Source organism: Rhinolophus hipposideros, assembly GCF_964194185.1.
Source record: "Rhinolophus hipposideros genome assembly, chromosome: 3".
Classification (NCBI taxonomy): Eukaryota; Metazoa; Chordata; class Mammalia; order Chiroptera; family Rhinolophidae; genus Rhinolophus; species Rhinolophus hipposideros.
The window spans coordinates 18,241,272-18,260,185 of NC_138049.1; the positions used below are offsets into that span (position 1 = coordinate 18,241,272).

The 18,914-nt window shown below is 36.1% G+C and overlaps 1 protein-coding gene across 5 annotated transcripts in view; it reads left to right on the forward strand.

The window, feature by feature from the left end:
* SHPRH (SNF2 histone linker PHD RING helicase) overlaps positions 1 to 18,914 on the forward strand; it is a 74,504-nt gene that overhangs the window by 37,209 nt on the left and 18,381 nt on the right. For all 5 annotated transcript variants that reach the window (XR_013993095.1, XR_013993096.1, XM_081044610.1 and 2 more), the window contains exons 16-25: positions 1,793 to 1,885; positions 3,905 to 4,012; positions 4,974 to 5,116; positions 7,422 to 7,595; positions 7,901 to 7,963; positions 8,968 to 9,193; positions 11,133 to 11,276; positions 12,523 to 12,624; positions 13,233 to 13,304; positions 16,076 to 16,264. Coding sequence is in view for 3 of the 5 variants with exons in the window: in XM_081044610.1 (XP_080900736.1) it covers positions 1,793 to 1,885; positions 3,905 to 4,012; positions 4,974 to 5,116; positions 7,422 to 7,595; positions 7,901 to 7,963; positions 8,968 to 9,193; positions 11,133 to 11,276; positions 12,523 to 12,624; positions 13,233 to 13,304; positions 16,076 to 16,264 (1,314 nt within the window). In the remaining 2 variants the exon portion in view is untranslated. The remainder of the gene's footprint in view (positions 1 to 1,792; positions 1,886 to 3,904; positions 4,013 to 4,973; positions 5,117 to 7,421; positions 7,596 to 7,900; positions 7,964 to 8,967; positions 9,194 to 11,132; positions 11,277 to 12,522; positions 12,625 to 13,232; positions 13,305 to 16,075; positions 16,265 to 18,914) is intronic.

Here is an 18,914-nt window from a genome sequence, read left to right on the forward strand (position 1 = left end):
TATGGAGGGCCGACTGTACACGAAAATTTGAGAATCACTACTGTTCTATATGCTCCGGTCAGTTTTGGCACAAGACTCACTAGATAAATCTCACCTACATTAGAAAAACAGCTTGAAGTATTTTTTCTTCAAAGAATGAGATCAATTTTATCCCTTTTGCACATGAACATCAATATATTTATTCACACGGTTTTCAAAAAGAAAAGAAAACATGTTAAACTCAGCAGTGCAACTAAGTAATAATAAAACCTATCCAATGATCTTCTAATTTAATTTTTGGAGGCCTTTTCAGGAGATTTGGATATTTGAATGACAATGTTTAATTATTAAATTTCTTCCCATTCTTGGTTCTGCCCAGTGGATTACATAGACAAGGCTCTAAATGATAAATAAGGACCACTTTTATTAATCTTAGTAAGTTTAGGCTTGAGTCCTTGGTGAGACTTCTTTACCATTCAGTGTTTTGGGGGGAAGTGTGTTTAAGGGAGAGGAGGAGAGGAGAGAAAATTAAATACAAGTCTACTTTTACTCTGCTTCAATAAGGATTGTAGAAGGCAGGCCCTGGACCTTAAGCCAGTGTGTTTGCCTCCTTGGAGAAGGAGGAAATGAAAAAGTATGTTCCTGAATAAAAGACACAAAAATGAAAAAGTAGGCAAGAAGACAGTTTGAGAGTAAGCAGTTAGCCTGGTTCTCAAACCCATGTACTGGTAAAGTTTGGCCCTCTGAATGTCTTCTTCTGTACAGTCAGATTAGCCACTCTGTTCCCTGGGGATAAAATGTGTAAGGCGGTGGAGAGACAAGTATTCCTCCCAGTCTCCGCCCACATTGTGCAGAAAGCACAAAGATCCTTTGCCATGAACTCACATAGATAAGAGCAGCGAGTTTCTACTGCTTTGTTTCTCAGTGTTATTTACACATTTGTTGTTCCTACTAAATCTGAAAGTATTACTGATTGTATTATCTAGGAAGCCATGTTGAAAAGACCTGAAACAGTTGAGTAACTCATCAGAGATTTTCTCTACCAAAATCTGCACCATGGCCCTTAAACTGTAACCAAACAGTAAACCTTTGTAGTTTCAAATCACTGGCACCAAATCAGATCTTACTAGAAGGACTCTTTCCTGATTATCCTTTAGCCCTAATCCATCTTCCCAAGTTAACAGATAGAAGTTACTTTCACTGTATTTCTTCTCATAGTGCTTGACTCCAGAGGGAGTCTCTAACCAGTTGCAGACGCAATATTGTAGTAAGAAACCTGACTTATATTGTATACAGAGATATGAGACAGGGTTTTCTCCTTCGTACACCATCTTCACCTCCAGCTCCTCCCCTTTTCAGCTCGAAGTTCACCAGATCCAGGTCAGAGCCCTGTTTTATCATAATTGCTGGGCTCTTCCAGACTCATTTCCCAAGAGATGAGGAATCAAGTCTATGCAGTCTACCTTTTTACCTTACTGGACTTACTGGCATATTCATTGTTCTACATGTAGACCAGTGCATGTATACCAGAAGCAATATACCTATGTTACATATCCTGCTACATGGATAGTCACACTTCATAAGACTATATTTTTAATTGAAGAAAACGTAGGCCATTATGAATTAAGGCCTTTACTATAAAACTGATTTTGGTTTTCTCTGAGAAAGTTGGTACTCAAATTTTAGAGGAAAAGTGGAGTGCTCTGCTCTGAAGTGTGGTGCCAGCGCTCTCTATGATGTTATTGATAGTAAGTTCTCTCTGTAGAGTCTCCTGCATTGGCTGTCGTAGTTACTGCCTTTTGTGTGTTTGTAGAGACTTCATGCTACCCATAACTTGATGGAACTGTTGGCAGCCAAGCACCCAGGGATACCTCCAACCTTGCGAGATGGCAGGCTTAAGGAAGAGGTAATTGCTCTTTTTTTCATTCTGTCTGTTAAAGAATACTTTTCTCAGACTTCATGCTCAATCTAATTCATAGTTCATAAGGTATACAACATTTAAATAAAGGTAATCATGTTTTCCTGCTTCTCTGACATTCCAAACTTTGGTGCAGTGATTTGGGGTGGCAGGGAATGGCAGTACTCCCTATACATGTTGCTTCTCTGGTGACCAACTTGTAGCTATATGGTAACGGCTTGTTGTAGATATGGTTGGTGGTAGTCAGCAGCACAGGATGTAACTGAACAGCAAATAACCAAAGGAGACCTTGTTGATGACATATCTGCAAAAGATGTAGTTTAGTAAAAATAAAAAGTTTTGTACTTTCTCCTCCTTTCTGTGTATTAATTATGGCTATAAGCAAACTCAAATTTTCAGTGGTATTTCTTATGTCCTCTCAAAGAAGTTCCCTCAGCAGTGAGTATTTCCTCTTGTTGGAAAAGTGATATTATAAATTATTTCACTATAAATTGTTGATAAGCTTCTTATGCTAATTCACCTACGGATTTTTGCCTTTTAAAGATCAAAGAGAGATGGCAAAGCTTAAATCTAAAGAGTGGTGGATGTGTTTGAAATGTATTGAACCCCTAAGTAGAGCCTTTATTTAAATGAACAAGATAAAAAATGAGATTGTATAAGTATGTACAGTACTTTCTTGATGTGAGATGGCAGTCTGAGTGCTGGAAACTTTCCAGTGAAATTTTGTTTCCAGTGTAAGCATCTAATCTTTGCATATAACCATTCACTTTGTTTCAACGCCTTTAGTGATAGGAAACTCTGGAAGACTGTACAGTCTATTAGTCGATGGATTTAATGACCATGTAATTATTCCAAGAAATCATGTATTATACTTCAGCCCCCACTTTTTGTAAATGAAGTGTCCAAAGCACAGGGAAGCAATTTCTTAACCTAACAGATGTGTCTCTTCAGTCAAACCTCATGAAATTGCCATTTTTATAAGTTAAACGTGGTCTAGTATTGGTAATTTCATCTGGTTTATGAGAATAAAATTTTTCAGTATTTCTGTTGCTTGCAAATTTTGTGACCCTTCTTATCTTGGAAAGTTGAAAGGGGAAGAATTTTGAAATCCTTGTTGTGTTAATCTGCTAGGGCTGCCATAACAAAGTACCACAAACTAAAAGGCTTTAGCAACAGGCATTTATTTCTCACAGTTCTGCAGTCTGGCCGTCTAAGATCCAGGTGTCAGCAGGGTTGGCTTCTCCTGAGGCCTCTCCTTGGCTTGTACATGGCTGCCTTCTCTCCGTGTCTTCACATAGCCTTTGCTCTGGATGCTTGCATCTCTGTTGCCTCTCTTTTTTCTTTTAAGGAGACCGGTCACATTGGCTTAGGGCTTCACCCTTATGATCTCATTTAACTACATTTACTCATTTCATCACCTCTTTAAAGGCCCTTTCTCCAATATAATCACAGTAAGGGGTTAGGGCTTCACCATATGGATTCAGTGCATAACACCTGTGTTACTGTATATCCTCAAGTATAATATTATTTCTAAGCTGGAGTAGAGTAATTCCAAGAAATTGTAATGACTAAATCGGATAAATTCTAAAAGGTATCCTTGCTTTGCCTCATAATTTGAAATGTTACTGTTCTCCTCTCTTTCTTTCTCTCTCTCTCTCTCTCTCTCTCTCTCTCTCTCTCTCTCTCTCTCTCTGTCTCTGTCTCTGTCTCTGTCTCTTTCTTTCTTTCTAAATGAAAAAGTTAGAAATTTGGGGAACAAACCCTTGGAATTTCTTAAATTTTATGACTTACAGGTAGATAAGTTAAATATGTTCTCTTCAATATGTATCTTAGGAATTTGCAGCATGACTTTTATTATATTGTCTGCAGTATACTTGTAGAGTTTTATGCTTAAGTTGAGTTAAGTAGCTTTAAATATATAAAATAACCCTGTCATTCTTAAAACATCGTATCAGTTATTTCCTAGACCTGGAGTGAAGGTTTACATGGCTTCCCGTTTTCACACAGGCCAAACAGCTGCGAGAGCATTATATGAGTAAGTGTAACACAGAAGTTGCCGAAGCCCACCAAGCTTTGCTTCCTGTGCAGCAGACCATACGTGAGCTCCAAAGAAAGGTGTGTCCCCAGAATGACTTTTCTTCTCTTTGTCTCCACATAGCATTTTGGCTTTTGTTGTGGTGTGGGGAGAAACTTGAACTTTCTTATTCCTCTTGGAATTTTAAGCCCGTAGCATGGTGTTTGTCCAACAACAAAAGTTTATTTGCTGTTTGCAGTGTTTATTGAGCGAATGAACAGATGTATAGCTAAATCACCTATCTCGAGGTTATTCTTTTTCATTTCTTTTAAGCTATTGTGGGTTCCTGTTACCTTGGGTATAAAACAAGTTGTCTTTGAAGAAAGTAAAGACTTCCATAACTTCCTTTTGATCTTAGATATGTATGTTACCAAAAATCTTTTAAGATATCAGAACATTAAAACCACAAGTATTTTTCTTGCGGGAAGCGTGCATTTTGTCATTTCTAAAATTTCTCTCATGAAATCAGTAGCAAAATCTAAAAGAGGAACTACACAAAATGCACACTCATTTGCTTTTTTATTTTAACCAGTTGCTCCACATTTTATTCTTCCTGATTCATTAATTACTTAATATTCAGGCATGTAATTCTGTTAGTTATCATAAATTATTCATTGAGTAGAATCCAGCTCAATTAGTTGAGTATTAGCATGATGTCTTTATGCTGAGAAGAAACCTGTTACCTTTTCAAATATATGGAGTGAGGTCCAAATTTTCATTTTGGTCAAGTATTTGTTTAGCACAACTTTGTTATACAAGTGTATACAATAAATTTTCATTAGTCTAGTGAAGTCAGGAATCAGGTGTCCTTTAATTATATATGCAAGAGTTGTGCTCATCTCACCCAGTGTATATAGAGTGTATATACTTGTCTCCCCACTATTATAATTCCCTTGAGTAGCATTTCTTGCTTCCTTTGAATTTTTCACAGTACTCTTCCAAGTGCTAGAAACATACTGAGTGCTAAAAAAATGAATTGATCAGCTATTGTCTTTATTACAGATTTATTCTAATTCTCCTTGGTGGCTAAATGTGATCCACAGAGCGATAGAATTTGCTATTGACGAGGAGCTTGTTCAACGAGTGCGAAATGAAATAACCAGCAACTACAAGCAACAAACTTGCAAACTTTCTATGTCAGAGAAGTAAGAAAATAGTACAAAGTAGAATAACTTGAGTAGTCACCTCAGAGATTCAGATCGTTTGGTGTTAAGAGGTGCAATTAAATATCAGAACATGCTGTGGTTATAAACATCTGGATTTTACATATTGTTAAGAGTACATTTTGAATCAAAATATGAGGTACAAGTCTAAATGAGAAACTTTTTAATCTATGTATTAGCTATTTTAAAATAGTCTGTTTTTAGTGCGTTAAAAAAATATTTTTAAAAACTGCTTAAGGTATTTTCTTTGTATCTTTGTTGGTCAAAGTGGCTTTAAAGCCAACAACTTTCAGCAAAGTTTTAAAATAGAGTGTTTTGTAGAATTTTGTCCTTGGGGTAAGGCATTTATACTTCCCTATATAATTCATTCTCTAAGTTCTAAGCATCATAGTACCACGATGGCCCAAGTTTTATATTGTAGAGTTAACCAGCTCTCTGTTCCCCATCTTTCTTCTCATCAGTATTCACCATTCTTATGGTCTTCGTGGGTAAATTAGATTATTGCTCCACTAATCCAATATAAATGGTGACTGATTTTTCCCAAAGAACAAATTTGCTCTTATTCAAAAGTACCCTCAGTGCATAACCCAAAGGAAATGTTATTAAATGTGGGAATTTAGGTGTCGTGTCAGAACTGTTGATTCTAGGTAGGAAGACAGAGAGAATCTTTTATTTCTTCTCAGATTGCGTCCCAGTATATGATCAGCATTGGGATTAATGTTAGTTTTCAGTGAAAAATTCATCATAAAGATATCTTTGAAATGTTTTTAAATGTTTTCATTTACTCTTCCCAAAGTTTTTCCAAGTGTCTGCTAAAATCCTAAAGAGATATGTTACATTTTCCATCTGTCATTATTGACTTGGATGTACTTTATTGCAGTTACCATCTTTTTCACCATGTAGAACCTGATGGGCTTCTTGTTTCTGAAATATGTAGTATTTTGCACTCTTGATTTCACTTCCTTTTTCCCTGATAAGCTCAAGAATCGCTGTTCCAGAATAAGTTGTATTTAAGTCATGGTTCTTTTCATCCAGTTTAAAAACTATATCCTAATGTGTTCTGCCAGCATCTTGGAATCAACTGATACAAAAATATTTTAAATACCTTGAACTTGTTTTTCTTAAACCACACAGAAACTACTTAAAAGCTGTGAATCCCCACGTTAGAACATATTCCCTATTAAATGTTTTGAGGCCCCAAGGCTGTAAAAGGACCAATAGGAAATGTGAAATGTACCATTCATTATGCAAACATTCTTTTAAACAACATCAGACATAAATAGAAAGTAGTAAAACACATGTTAAAATACGTAAGTTACCCACAGGTAAGTTAGCATTGTGTGTGTGTGTGTATAAATATATATATATGTTTATATGTATATGTGTGTGTATATATATATACACACACACGTACATACATACACTCCATGGACAGAAAGGACTATAGATTCGTATTATGAAACTTTGGGGAAACCTTCAGGAAAGAGAGTTGGCTCTTTTGAACAATTTGAAGAGAAAGGCATATGATATTTTAGGAAGGGAAGGATATACACGTAACTTAAAAAGCAAACAAATCACGTTTGTATTTTCCATTTTCTTATTCTATACTTTTTTTTTCCTTTCATAAACCCTTATACACACATCCATACATTTTTTTTTCTTAGCCTATTTCATTCACAATTTATCAGAATAGTTAAGAGTATTGTGTTTGGATTTAACTCCTAACTCTGCCACATAATAACTTAGTAACTTAATATGTTAAGCTTTATTCATAACATGGACACAGTAGTATCTATTGAGATTTTACCGGAAAAGTGTTTGGCAAAGCGTCTGGTACATAGTAAATGCTTAATAAAAAATATGTGTAGGTAACAAGAAATATAACTCTTGGCTCTTTTTCTTCCCAATTTTCTGTCTTTATTTTTCATCCTGTAGTCAGTCACCTATCCACATAGAGGTAGAATTTGAGGAATGACATCTGTAGTCAGCATTAAAAAGAAAGAATGTGACAGTCCTGATCTTTCAAAGACATCTGAGAAAGGGACAGAGATTTTGAGTACTGTTTTTTCAGTTCCTGACAGCAGGAACTATCACAATTTTTCAGTAGACAATCCAGTGTTATTACTCCTTGTCTAGTAATAGATACCAATTGAATACATTCCTAACGTAAACTCAAATGTGAATAGGTGAACTGTTGCACCGTTTCTTTAACAATGTTTTTCTGAATTTGAAGAAATTGACCTATGCGTTTCTTTGTGTTGTGTGTGGTGCTGGTGATGGGAATCAGGTTCCATGACTGCAGAGGTCTTCAGTTCTTACTTACTACACACATGGAAGAGCTAAATAAATTCCAGAAGCTAGTAAGAGAGGCTGTAAAAAACCTGGAGGGTCCTCCATCTCGTGATGTTATCGAGTCTGCAACAATCTGCCACCTCCGACCAACCAGGCTTCCTCTCAACTGGTATGTAATAGGAGAACTCTTATGATAAAAGGGCATCTTTCTGTTAAGCAACATTTCTTCTGAGAGAAGAAACAATGGTTCATATGATAAAAATTTTTTCATTTGAATTCAGACAGAAATAGAACTGTATTATTAATCTAACGTTGAAAATGAAACTCTGAACAGCAACATACTTAAAACCATATAATTTTTTTTTCTAAAATGACATATTTATTAAAAAAGTGAAGTATAAAATACTAACCCTTTCTTAGAAATTACCTGATTGCTGGTTATGTTTGTGTCTCTGATAATTTCTTCTTTTCCAGCTGTGTCTTTTGTAAGGCTGATGAATTGTTCACAGAGTATGAATCGAAGCTATTTTCTCACACGTAAGTTCTCTGATCATTTCCCATCAGGGAAATGAAACATTTATAAGACTTGGTGTTTTAAATTATAGGAGTATGTTTCCTCACAGTCACCTTCCTATGTTTTTTCTTATTAATTCAGAAAATTTGGCTTTTGATCATTTAATGGGCTCAGTTTGACTGATACAGAAATTTACTCCCCAAATATTCACATTAGGTAGTCAGTAAAGTCTAATTGAGACAGTTCAGGAGAGTAATGGACTCTCGAGTCCAACAGGTTTGAACTCAAATCCCCACGCACTTTTGAGCAAATTACTCTTCTAAGCCTCAGAATCCTCATTCATGAAATGAAGATAATAACAGTTACCTCATTGAGTTTTCTTAATATTTAATAAGAATGTACGGAATTGCTTAGCATACATAGTGTTTGATGCGTGGTAAGTGTCCTATCAAATGTTAGCTCTCATTATTTATTAACATACTTTCTCCAGAACAAATTTTGAGTCTTCATCCTGTGTCAGGAATTAAGCTACTTAGTGAATGCAGATAGCTGTGGCATTAGCAAAGCTATTTCTATTTTACAAAAATGGAGATGGAGGAAAGACTAAGTCCTGATTGCCCTTCCCCCATCCCCACTCCCAACCCCCCCCAAAAAGTGTACTTTTAGATTATCTTGTGGTTTTCTAGGGGTTTTGTTGTTGTTGTTGCATTGTTTATTGTGATGGTAGTTGGTGTTTTGTACTCTTTTAATTCTCAGAGTAAGATTTTAGCCTGGAATTTATAGCCATTTATTATGCCAGATGGCTGTCAAGAAACACTGGTCAAATTATGATGCCTCAAGCATTTTCAGAAGTGCTGTAGTTTTTCCAAAGACTTGCAGGCATGATGTTGAATGTAGACATGACATTGAAAGTTGGTGAAATTGTCATTGCTGACCTTGTTCCCTGTTGGCTGTGCCAATATGACTTTTACAGCACTTGTTACTCACCCATAGTAGTTACTGTTATTTTGTTGTCATATGTGTTCAGAGTCAAAGCCCAAACTGCAATATTTGAGGAGATGATAGAAGATGAAGAAGGACTGGTGGATGATCGAATACCTACCACCAATCGGGGTCTGTGGGCTATAAGTGAGACAGAGCGATCTATGAAAGCTCTACTATCATTTGCAAAATCACATAGATTTGATGTTGAATTCATTGATGAAGGAAGTACTTCAATGGATCTTTTTGAAGCTTGGAAGAAGGAATATAAGGTACGGTATTTCAAAACTTCCTTCCAATATCAAAAGTTCTCCTCCTTTACATTTATTTTAATTGCTACTTTCCTTTTTCTCTCTTCATTTTTAAAAAATCTACTTAGAGACTGGCTGTGTCATAATTTCTCTTTCCGTAAAATGTAATGATTATAATGATGACTAATACCATGTTTCCCCAAAAATAAGACCTAGCCGGACATCAGCTCTCATCCATCTTTTGGAGCAAAAATTAATCTAAGACCTGGTATTATATTATATTGCATTACATTATATTATAAAGACCCGGTCTTATAGTAGTATAGTAAAGTAAAACCAGGTCTTATATTAATTTTTGCTCCAAAAGATGCATGAGAGCTGATGGTCCAGCTAGGTCTTATTTGGGGGGAAACATGGTCAATACAATAATACTGAACAAATAAGGAACTTCTATTTATTCAATTACTAAAAGAAATCATTATTACAATGACATTTTTATTAAGCTTTTTATTTAGTTGTGAAAATGGTCATTCTGTTCTTTGATCTTACATTGCTATTCTGTGAAATTAGAGTAGGGTCTTTTTTTCATTTTTCATTTTGTTACACTTTTGCTCTCAGCAACCATCAGCAACCTTGAAGACTGGAGAACATAGTATTTCTCAACATATTAGTCTGGAAACCATTGCAATTAATAATACACAAAGTGACCCCTCATATTAATACTTTAATAATTTCATCATAACTCTGTCCTTTAGAGATTTCAGAATTCATTAATTTTGAATTATTCTTTGTATTTGGATTTGTTAGTCCATCTTCCTACTTTGCAGGTGAGATGGGTGAAGAAATGAAAGAAATGTTTATTTATAAGTTATAATTCCATTTACTATGTTTTTTAAAATCTAAAGTTCTTGCCTTTCAAAGCAGGATAAAAATTTCTATCCAGAAAGAGAAGATATGCTGACTAAACCCTTAATTCACATGTTTGATAAATTGGGGAATGATACTTTTATAATGTTGAAATCATTGGTTCATAATAATGTTTTTCTTTTCACAATGCTATTAGACATGCACAAACACAGAAACACAGTGAGCTATAGCCAGCCGTGGAAAAAGTCAGTACTGTATAGTGTCCCTTTCGCTCTAGATTCTTCCTCTGGGCTCAGTTTGGCTACAAGCTGTGGGTCAGAACAGCGCTTATCAAGTAGTTCTCCCAGAACTTTGTGTATTTTTTTCACATAACGCTGCAGACTAAACGTTGACAGCAATGTAAATGAATGAGCTACTGCTCCACACATCAGTCATGGTCTACCTCAAAGTATGGTAGTGAAGAAAGCATGTCAAAAATTTTATACTGATGCCATTTCCAAACATTTCAGAACCACATATAACCAGATTATTAGTATAATTTCAATGAAAAGGACAGAATCATAAGTCCAATTCAGAATAGTGGGTATCTGTTTGTTGGGGGTTGAAGGAAGACTATATGAGGAAAGGGGGTGATAGAGTTGAGAAGGAACACAGAAACTTTCTAAGGAATTGGTACTGGCCTTTTCCTTAAATTGGATGATGGAGACTCAATTGTGTGTTTTAGTAGTCTGGTTTTCACATATACATATTATTTTGAATATGTGAATTATAATAAGAAGTATTTCTTTAAAAAATAAATCAGATTTCACCAGCCTAGTGTTAATCTTTAAAGATCTTCGGTCCTACCAAGAAATCTTTGGGTATTCTGTTCCTGAGAATCTATAAACAGGCAGTGCTCTGCAGTGTCCTATGGAGATTGTCAGGGGTACTTCCTCATCCTAAAAATGGCCCAAGAATCACTTGTACCTTAGAAACTTAATGAAAAAATGTATGTGTCATAAGACGTCACTGAAGACTTTGACCAGGGCACCTCTGTTTTAATCAGTTTTAATTAAGTGCTTTGTCACTGTCTTTGTCTTCTCTGGTCCTCCAGTTGCTTCATGAATATTGGATGGCTCTGAGGAATCGCGTATCTGCTATTGATGAACTTGCAATGGCTACAGAACGACTAAGAGTCCGTCATCCTAAGGAGCCAAAGCCCAGTCCTCCCGTTCTTTACATCATTGAACCACATGAGGTAATTTGCAAGGAAATCACAGAAAAGAGCACAGCAAATAGGTACCAAAGAAAATCCAAGATCCATAAAAGAGAGATTTCAGGGAGTGGTCTCTTCAATCAATGTGCATATGATCTCACCTCTTTCTGTTTGACCCATACGAAATTTTTTAATGTTGTTGGTAAAAAGTAGTCAAAGATGGGGTTACCGGTTAGCTCAGTTGGTTAGAGTGTGGTGCTAATAACACCAAGCTTGCTGGTTCGATCCCTGCATGGGCCACTGTAAGCTGCGCCCTCCTTAAAAAAGAAATAGTCAAAGATGAGCAATTTCATATCTAATACTTGCTTAAAATTCACTATTTTGGAGCATTTGTTTGTTTCTCTCCAGATTGCATATTAATCTATTTTTGAGCACCTTCTACTTACCAAAACCTAGATATTGTTGGTTAATATCTAAATATATGTCCTATTACCTCAGCTTTTTCAGAACTAGAAAAATCTTCCCTAAGAACAACCAAAAACTTCTTTTGCAGTGTTTGTCTTTGCTAATGATGATATTGACAACTTCTAATAAATCCCTTTGTATCTCAGAATTAAAAAGTAACTTCATCAACCTTTTCACTTCCATATTGAAAAATACTATTTTCCTTATAATTTATTTTTATTCCTTATGTGTGTTTAATCTTTTAAATCTTTGTTTTTCTATAAAGCTTGGAGACTATAACTTCGAAAAACTTAGAAATATTCATTATATACTATTCATATACTATATACTATTCATTATGTACTATTTCACTTAATTTTTAAAATAGAATTCTCAGTAAATTTTCCCCATGAAAACAAATTCCTTATTTTTATACTCCTTTTCTGTCTACTGTATTCTACTGCAGGGGGCCAGAAATCTTTGGATTTCTTAAAGTCACTCTGGCCAGAGAAGCATATCATTTCATTTTTCTTTATCACATGATGTATTACTTAAAAATGATGCACAAATAGAATTTGGGCTGATTTTTATCCAACATGAAGTGTAGAGAGAAGCTTTCTATTTAAAAGAATTCTGCATTGAATTTTGTCTTCTATGAAGCAAAAAATGTATATATTTTCCTTTGAAATATATTATCTAGTATCCATTTTGCAAATTTGAGTTTTCACATGTAAATGAATTTTCTTAAAAGAGGACACATTATTGAGGAAGTATTAATTATGCATGTTTAATATAATTTTACAATCGTTCTGAGAGAGAATAAAGAAGTTGTTTTGTTTTTTAGGTAGAACAGAATCGGATAAAGCTACTAAATGATAAAGCTGTTGCTACTTCACAGCTTCAGAAAAAACTTGGGCAGCTTCTTTACCTAACTAACTTGGAGAAGGTATTGTTTTAAAAGATACTACTTTTTCCCATGCCATGTTATCACTAAACCACTTGAGTGACTTCTTCCATTTAATCTGTTCCATAATTAATGGTGCAGATGATTTTAATCAATCTTTTATTTGTTTGTGTTAATTGTATGAGTCAGAATACTACCTATGTCTACAACAGGTACACAGATCTCAAAAAGGTGATGTCTATAGAAAATATGTTGCACAGATATTTTTATATAAAAGTGTACACTGTAAAATGTACAACAGTGTAAACAGACTGCAGGTCAAAAGCTTGAATAGTGGATGTATTACAACATACCTCTAGGCAAAGATTGCATTATATAATATATATTACATATATATTATATATGTATGTATGTATGCATTTATTAATGCATACGTAGATTTTTTTTTTAATTTCTTATTTGAAACTGTAAGATATGTTTGGGAATCCCAGGAATGATAGTGTTCGGTAATATATAAATTATTAGGTCATCTCAATTATCCGGTTATTTAAATTGTGGTTGCCAGCATTTACTCCTATAAATGAGTTGTAAAACGTATCAGGTTTTCAAATGCAACCAATAATATTTTTCAATTCTTCTTTTTTGAATAGTCTCAAGACAAAACGTCAGGAGGTATTAATCCAGAACCTTGTCCAATCTGTGCTCGGCAGCTGGGAAAACAGGTGAAATTACAATAACAATCACATGCATTTACAAAACACTTAAAAGTTTCAAAAGCTTCTACATACAGCCTCTCTCTCAATCCCCTGCCCCCAGTCTCTCTCAACAGCTTTGTATGTAAGGCAAATATTATCTCCACTTAACGGTAGGGCCAAAGGTTAATGATATGCTCAGTGCCACATTATATTTGACTAGTGTTTTTCCTTAAGTGATAGGTAAAACCATATTTCTAGGATAACCCCATCGTCTTCATTAAAGATGCGTAGTTTTGAATATTGTTTCCAGTCACAAGATTGGGTCTGAATAATTTGACTTTGTTGGTTTGACATGGTTATTTGGTAATTGCATAAAATATAATATAGCACACCTACACTTACTTAAGTATTACTAAGGTATAATAACATAGTTTGTAGTTAGCATTATTAATATCCAATGCCAGGCTTTAAAGTACAAATAACAGCAATCCTAGGTGAATTTAGACCATTATAGCAATTAAATATATTTCTTTGTGAATATTAGTATACAAATGTCCGAAAACTTGATGGCACCATATTACTTTTTGTCAGAGATTACTTTTATCCTACCAACTGTGATTTATGAAACTATAAATTCCTACTTTGTATGATAAATCAGTAGGTATGATATCAGAATATTCATTGCTTTTCAAATTTGAAAGACAAGTGAATTACTATTAAATGAGTAAAAGTATTCTCGGATTTGTTTTTTTTTCCCCCAATGGAACTGAGAGTAGAAAGTTAAATATATATGAGTTCTACATTCTGTCCAGCAACAATCAGAAAGAATCTTTTAGTTTCTATAATTTATGGAGAAGGTGTGATTTTAAAGGAAACTTTATTGATAATAAATCTTAAAGGGATAGATATTACATTGGAAACAGCAGAAGAATAGTAATGTACAGATACTGATGATTTCTGATAAAGTCAGTAATAAAAATGTGATAGAAGTTATGATAAAACTGGAAAGGATCATGATGTAAGTAGTTGCTTTTAGTTTGGATGAGATTCATGCTGCTGGATTGTCTCAGAAATGGTATTTAATTTTGTCCTAACATTGCCGGTTTTTAAAGTTCTTTCATGTACATTATTTCATGTAACTATGTAACCTGACTCGCCTACACTTAGGAGAACATATTGATTGCAGTAAGAGTAACAAAGTATTACTTTTCTAACTGTTTGTATCCCAGATCTTCAGGAATTCTAGATCTTTCCCCTTTAGCCTCCTAGTTCCGCTCCAGTCCTCATGTACAGACTGTGTTGGCGATAATTCATACACTGGCTGCTGTCCTACAGGCGTGGCCGTTTCTCTTCTGTTCAGGCCTTTTCAGTCAGCTTCCCGTTTGTCCTGATGCTGTGGTGCCAGAGGCCTCCGATTTCTCCTCCATTGCAGGTGGACCTGTCTTGCTCCTCAGCTTGTCTGTTCTGAGCTCTCACGAGCGGTACCAATCCTCTCAAGTGGAGGAAGTGCCCTGCGGCACTGGACATGCACAGGATAGGGCCTCTCTGTGCCTACAAAAATGCTAGCGAAACAGTTCTTCCATTTTCCTGCAGCCTCAGCTCCTGAGGACTCTGGCACAGTCCTGCTAGCGGCCTGAACAGCACCTGCCAGTAAACCCAGATAGCCTCCCCACCTTCCCAGTCATTGTTCTAAAGCAGGGGTGTCCAAACTGCAGCCCGCAGGCCAACGGCGGTCCACAATCCATTGTTAATTGGCCCGCAGCAAATTCCAAAAATATATTTAGTTTACTTAAATAAACCAGGTGAGGTAATTCGTACTTCACCTTGAGTGAGTGGCCCGGCTGTTTGTGTTTGGACACCCCTTTTCCAAAGGGAAGCTCATATGCTGCATTTTCTTTCCCCTTAGTGTGAGTTCTTTTCCAAGGGTTTTTAGTTTATCCTACAAAGCACCTCGGGAAGGCCCATCACATACCTTTCCATACTAGTCCATACACGTCCAGATCCTAGAAAAACACAGCTGAGGGCTTTGGAGCCTCGTCACTCAGCATCACTCAGTTTTTATTGTAGTTATTTGTTGCCAGTTATTTGTTAGCGTAAGATTCTATAGCTTTTAGAACGGACACCTGGATTAAATCTAATGTTCCTCTATGTGCCCCCGTTGCCAAAAGGGGAGAAGTCCCCACAAGATGCTCCAGAGAGGATTATTGTCCTTTTCTTAAAATAAGTCAAGGGGTTTTCAAAAATATATTTGTTTATTTGGGAGTTTTTTTCCCAGATTCATTATTTTAAAAGAACTACTTTTAAAATTTTAAAAGAACTACTTTTAAAATAAATCTGAGACACTAGTCCATCTCATTCTCTGTATAATAAATGCTTTAACATGTGAAAATGTAAATCTGTTAAATAAGTTGTATGGAGTATATTGAGTATGATATTTTCTCCAAAATAATGTTGTTCTTAGTCCCTGTATTATGTCTGCCATTAGAATGCTGAAGGAGTAGTTTGCATTTTTCCTAAATACTGAAATGATAACACTAACTTCTCCTAAAATAATGATGACCAACTGTGTGCCACTGTTGGGGTGAGCAGAACTAAAAATCGAAAGCTTACTGTGGTTAGACTTTAAAAAGAGTTAATTTTAAAGTACAACCTACCTTTTTTATGACTTGAAGAATATTAATACCATGAAATATTTAGGAAGTGAAATTATGACTGTCTTCTCCTTTTATGCATGTATATTTGGAAGGCATCTCTGCTAGCATCTCACTGAGGTGTGTTCTGTGTGTTTTCCTTTTTAGTGGGCAGTCTTGACCTGTGGGCACTGTTTCTGTAATGAATGCATTTCAATTATTATCGAACAGTATAGCGTGGGGTCTCACAGAAGCTCCATTAAATGTGCCATTTGCCGCCAGACCACATCTCACAAAGAAATCTCGTATGTCTTCACCTCAGAGAAAACCAGCCAGGAGGAGGACATCCCTGTGAAGGTAGGTTAAGAACGCGTAGAAGCAGTCAGTGTTGTATTATAGGAATCGGTATCTGGCAGTGAAATCATCAAAATCAGAACCGGGCTGGCACAGTGAACAGGTGGAAACCACTGCTGTCTGCCTGTGGATACACTGCCTGAAGGGCTCAGCTTTACCTTCCTCCCTCTCCTTATGGGAGGAACACAAGAACACTTTTTCCATCATCGTTAGCAAGAGTCATGCCATTGTGGCAGAAAGGTAACGTAGGAGAATTCCAGTTCCCTATTATTTTCTATATTGTTTTTGTCTACTACAGAGTTCTGGTTAAACTAGAGATTTATTTAAAGAAAGCTTTTCCTTCATTCTTTCATTTAGCCCTGGATATCAGGAGAAAAGGACATGTCCAGCCAAACTGAAGGAGAACATAGGTTGGGTATTGAAGTTAGTGATGTCTGTCACAAGGAGGCAGTGTACTTCTAAATGGTATGGGTTGATATTTCAGTGTACAGCCGAAACTTGGCTTTATCTTCCTATATGTGTTTTTTCCCATGCTTCATTCAGAATTTTAAGAAATTAGGGAGGAGGCTGCCAGACAGAAAAACAGTATGTGACTATAATTTGAAATCCAACCAGGATCTGTAATTGGACTGTCTGCCTAAGGGACATTTATTTAATGAAAAGCCTTTAGTAGACTTTTTTTCTTTATTTTCCTTAAACATGCTTTTTTTCTTTATTTTCTTTTTTTTTTCTTTTTAACCTAACCAAACTTCGACAAAGGACAGGTCAGTATATATGAATGTGATAGGGAATAGGCGCCGGAAGGAGTAGTCGAGAGAATGGTACAGTGGCTCTTAAGCAAGACGTGGTCAAATCTTTTTCATTAATTCCTTCTTCTGGATCCTTGATGCTCTCTTTTCACTTATGTTTAAGGATTGTGTTTTGTGGGTAGAATTAACTACATGTTGTTCAGATGTTAGGCAGTTGTTAGCATGCCCCCCTCCCGAGAAAACACAGTTGAATTAAAGACTATCTTAGTGCTATTTGTCCCGCCTGTTATTTCAGTACAACTGGAAAGTATCAGTCGCTTTGCTCTAGTGTGTTGAGATAAACAGAATCCCAAAGTTGGAATGAACTTTCATCCATTCATTCTTTCTGTACGTGCTCATGAGACACATACTGTGTGCCAAGGAGTGTGCTGGGCCTCACAGATGCAAGCAACTCATGAATAAAAGAGATATGATTGCTGCCCTCATGGATTTTATAGTGTAGCAATGGGGGAGGAGTTGGAGTTGAGGCAGGAAGCACAGATATTAGACAGTCAGTATAATTATAAAGTAGTATAATTGTGAGAAGCACTGCAAAAGAACATCAAACCTGCTTCTCTGAGAGAATGACAGTTAAGCAGGTATCTAAAGGGTGAATGGATTAGCCAACCTGGGTAAAGGGTAGAAGTTATCTTTTAGGGAGGAGGCTGCCAGACAGAAAAACAGTATGTGGAAAGGTCTGCCACAAGAAGGAACTCAAACAGAACTGAGTGACTATAGTGTAGAGAGTGGGATGAAATGAGTCTGGAAACCCAGGAGGGGCCAGATGTTAAAGGGCGATCTGAATATTTGAGAACTTTCTTTTCATATAAACAGCCATTACATGTTATAAGCAGAGAAGTATTATGATCAGATTTGGATTTTTAAAAGATCCTTCTTGCTGCAGTATGGAAATTAGATTAGCAGGAATACAAAAGAAAAAGTAGAAAAAAATCAGACCAGTTTAGGAAGCTACAGCAGTAGTGATAGTGGCTTTGGTTAGATTGTTGCCAGTGGCAATGGAAAGAAGTGGATATATTCAAGAGATATTTAAAGTTAGATTAGCAAGAGAATGTTGGAGGGGTGATGAAGGAGATTTCATAGGTGACCCCTCCAGTTTCTGTTGTGAAACATCAGGTGGATGATGGTACAGTTACTGATATAAAATATGTGGAAGACGGGGATATTTAGACATACTACCTTTGAAGTGCCTAAGACATCCAAGTAGAACTATCTAGCAAAGTGTTACTATGTGGAGCTGGAGATGTAAAATCAGAGTCATTGGCATAAGTGATCTTTGAAGCCATGAGAGTGAATGAGATTACCTAAGGAAAGAAGCAGATGTTAGCTTTAGATCAGGTCCTGCAGAATTCTATAGCTTTTTAAAGGTGGAATAAAGGGAGAAGAGCTGGAAAAAGAGACCCAGAAGAAGCAACTAGCCACAGAGGCAGTCCAGGACAGCATGCTGTGAGCGGAGGCCGCGGGGAAAGCTGCTTCGGTGAGGGAGGAGGCAGTTATCAGCCGTATCCAGTGAGGCTAAAGGTGGTTCAGCTACAGCATGGACTGATTGGCTAATGAAGGTCATTGATGACTTTAGAAGGAGCTCTTCCAACACGGAAACCTAGAGGCAGAATGCTCATTGGGAGGGAATGAGGAATGAATAGGAAGTGACTAAGCAGAGAGAGAAAAATGCCCAATTCTTTCATAAACGTAGTTGTGAAGTAGAAAAGGGAGGGTTGTAAGCAGGAGATAACGAAGTACAGAAAGACTTTTGTGTTGAGTTGGTGTTTTTTTCTTTTGGTGGTATTTTGTTCAAGATAAAAAGATTCTTGAGCATGTTTACTCTCCAGTGAAGAAGGATAGATTGA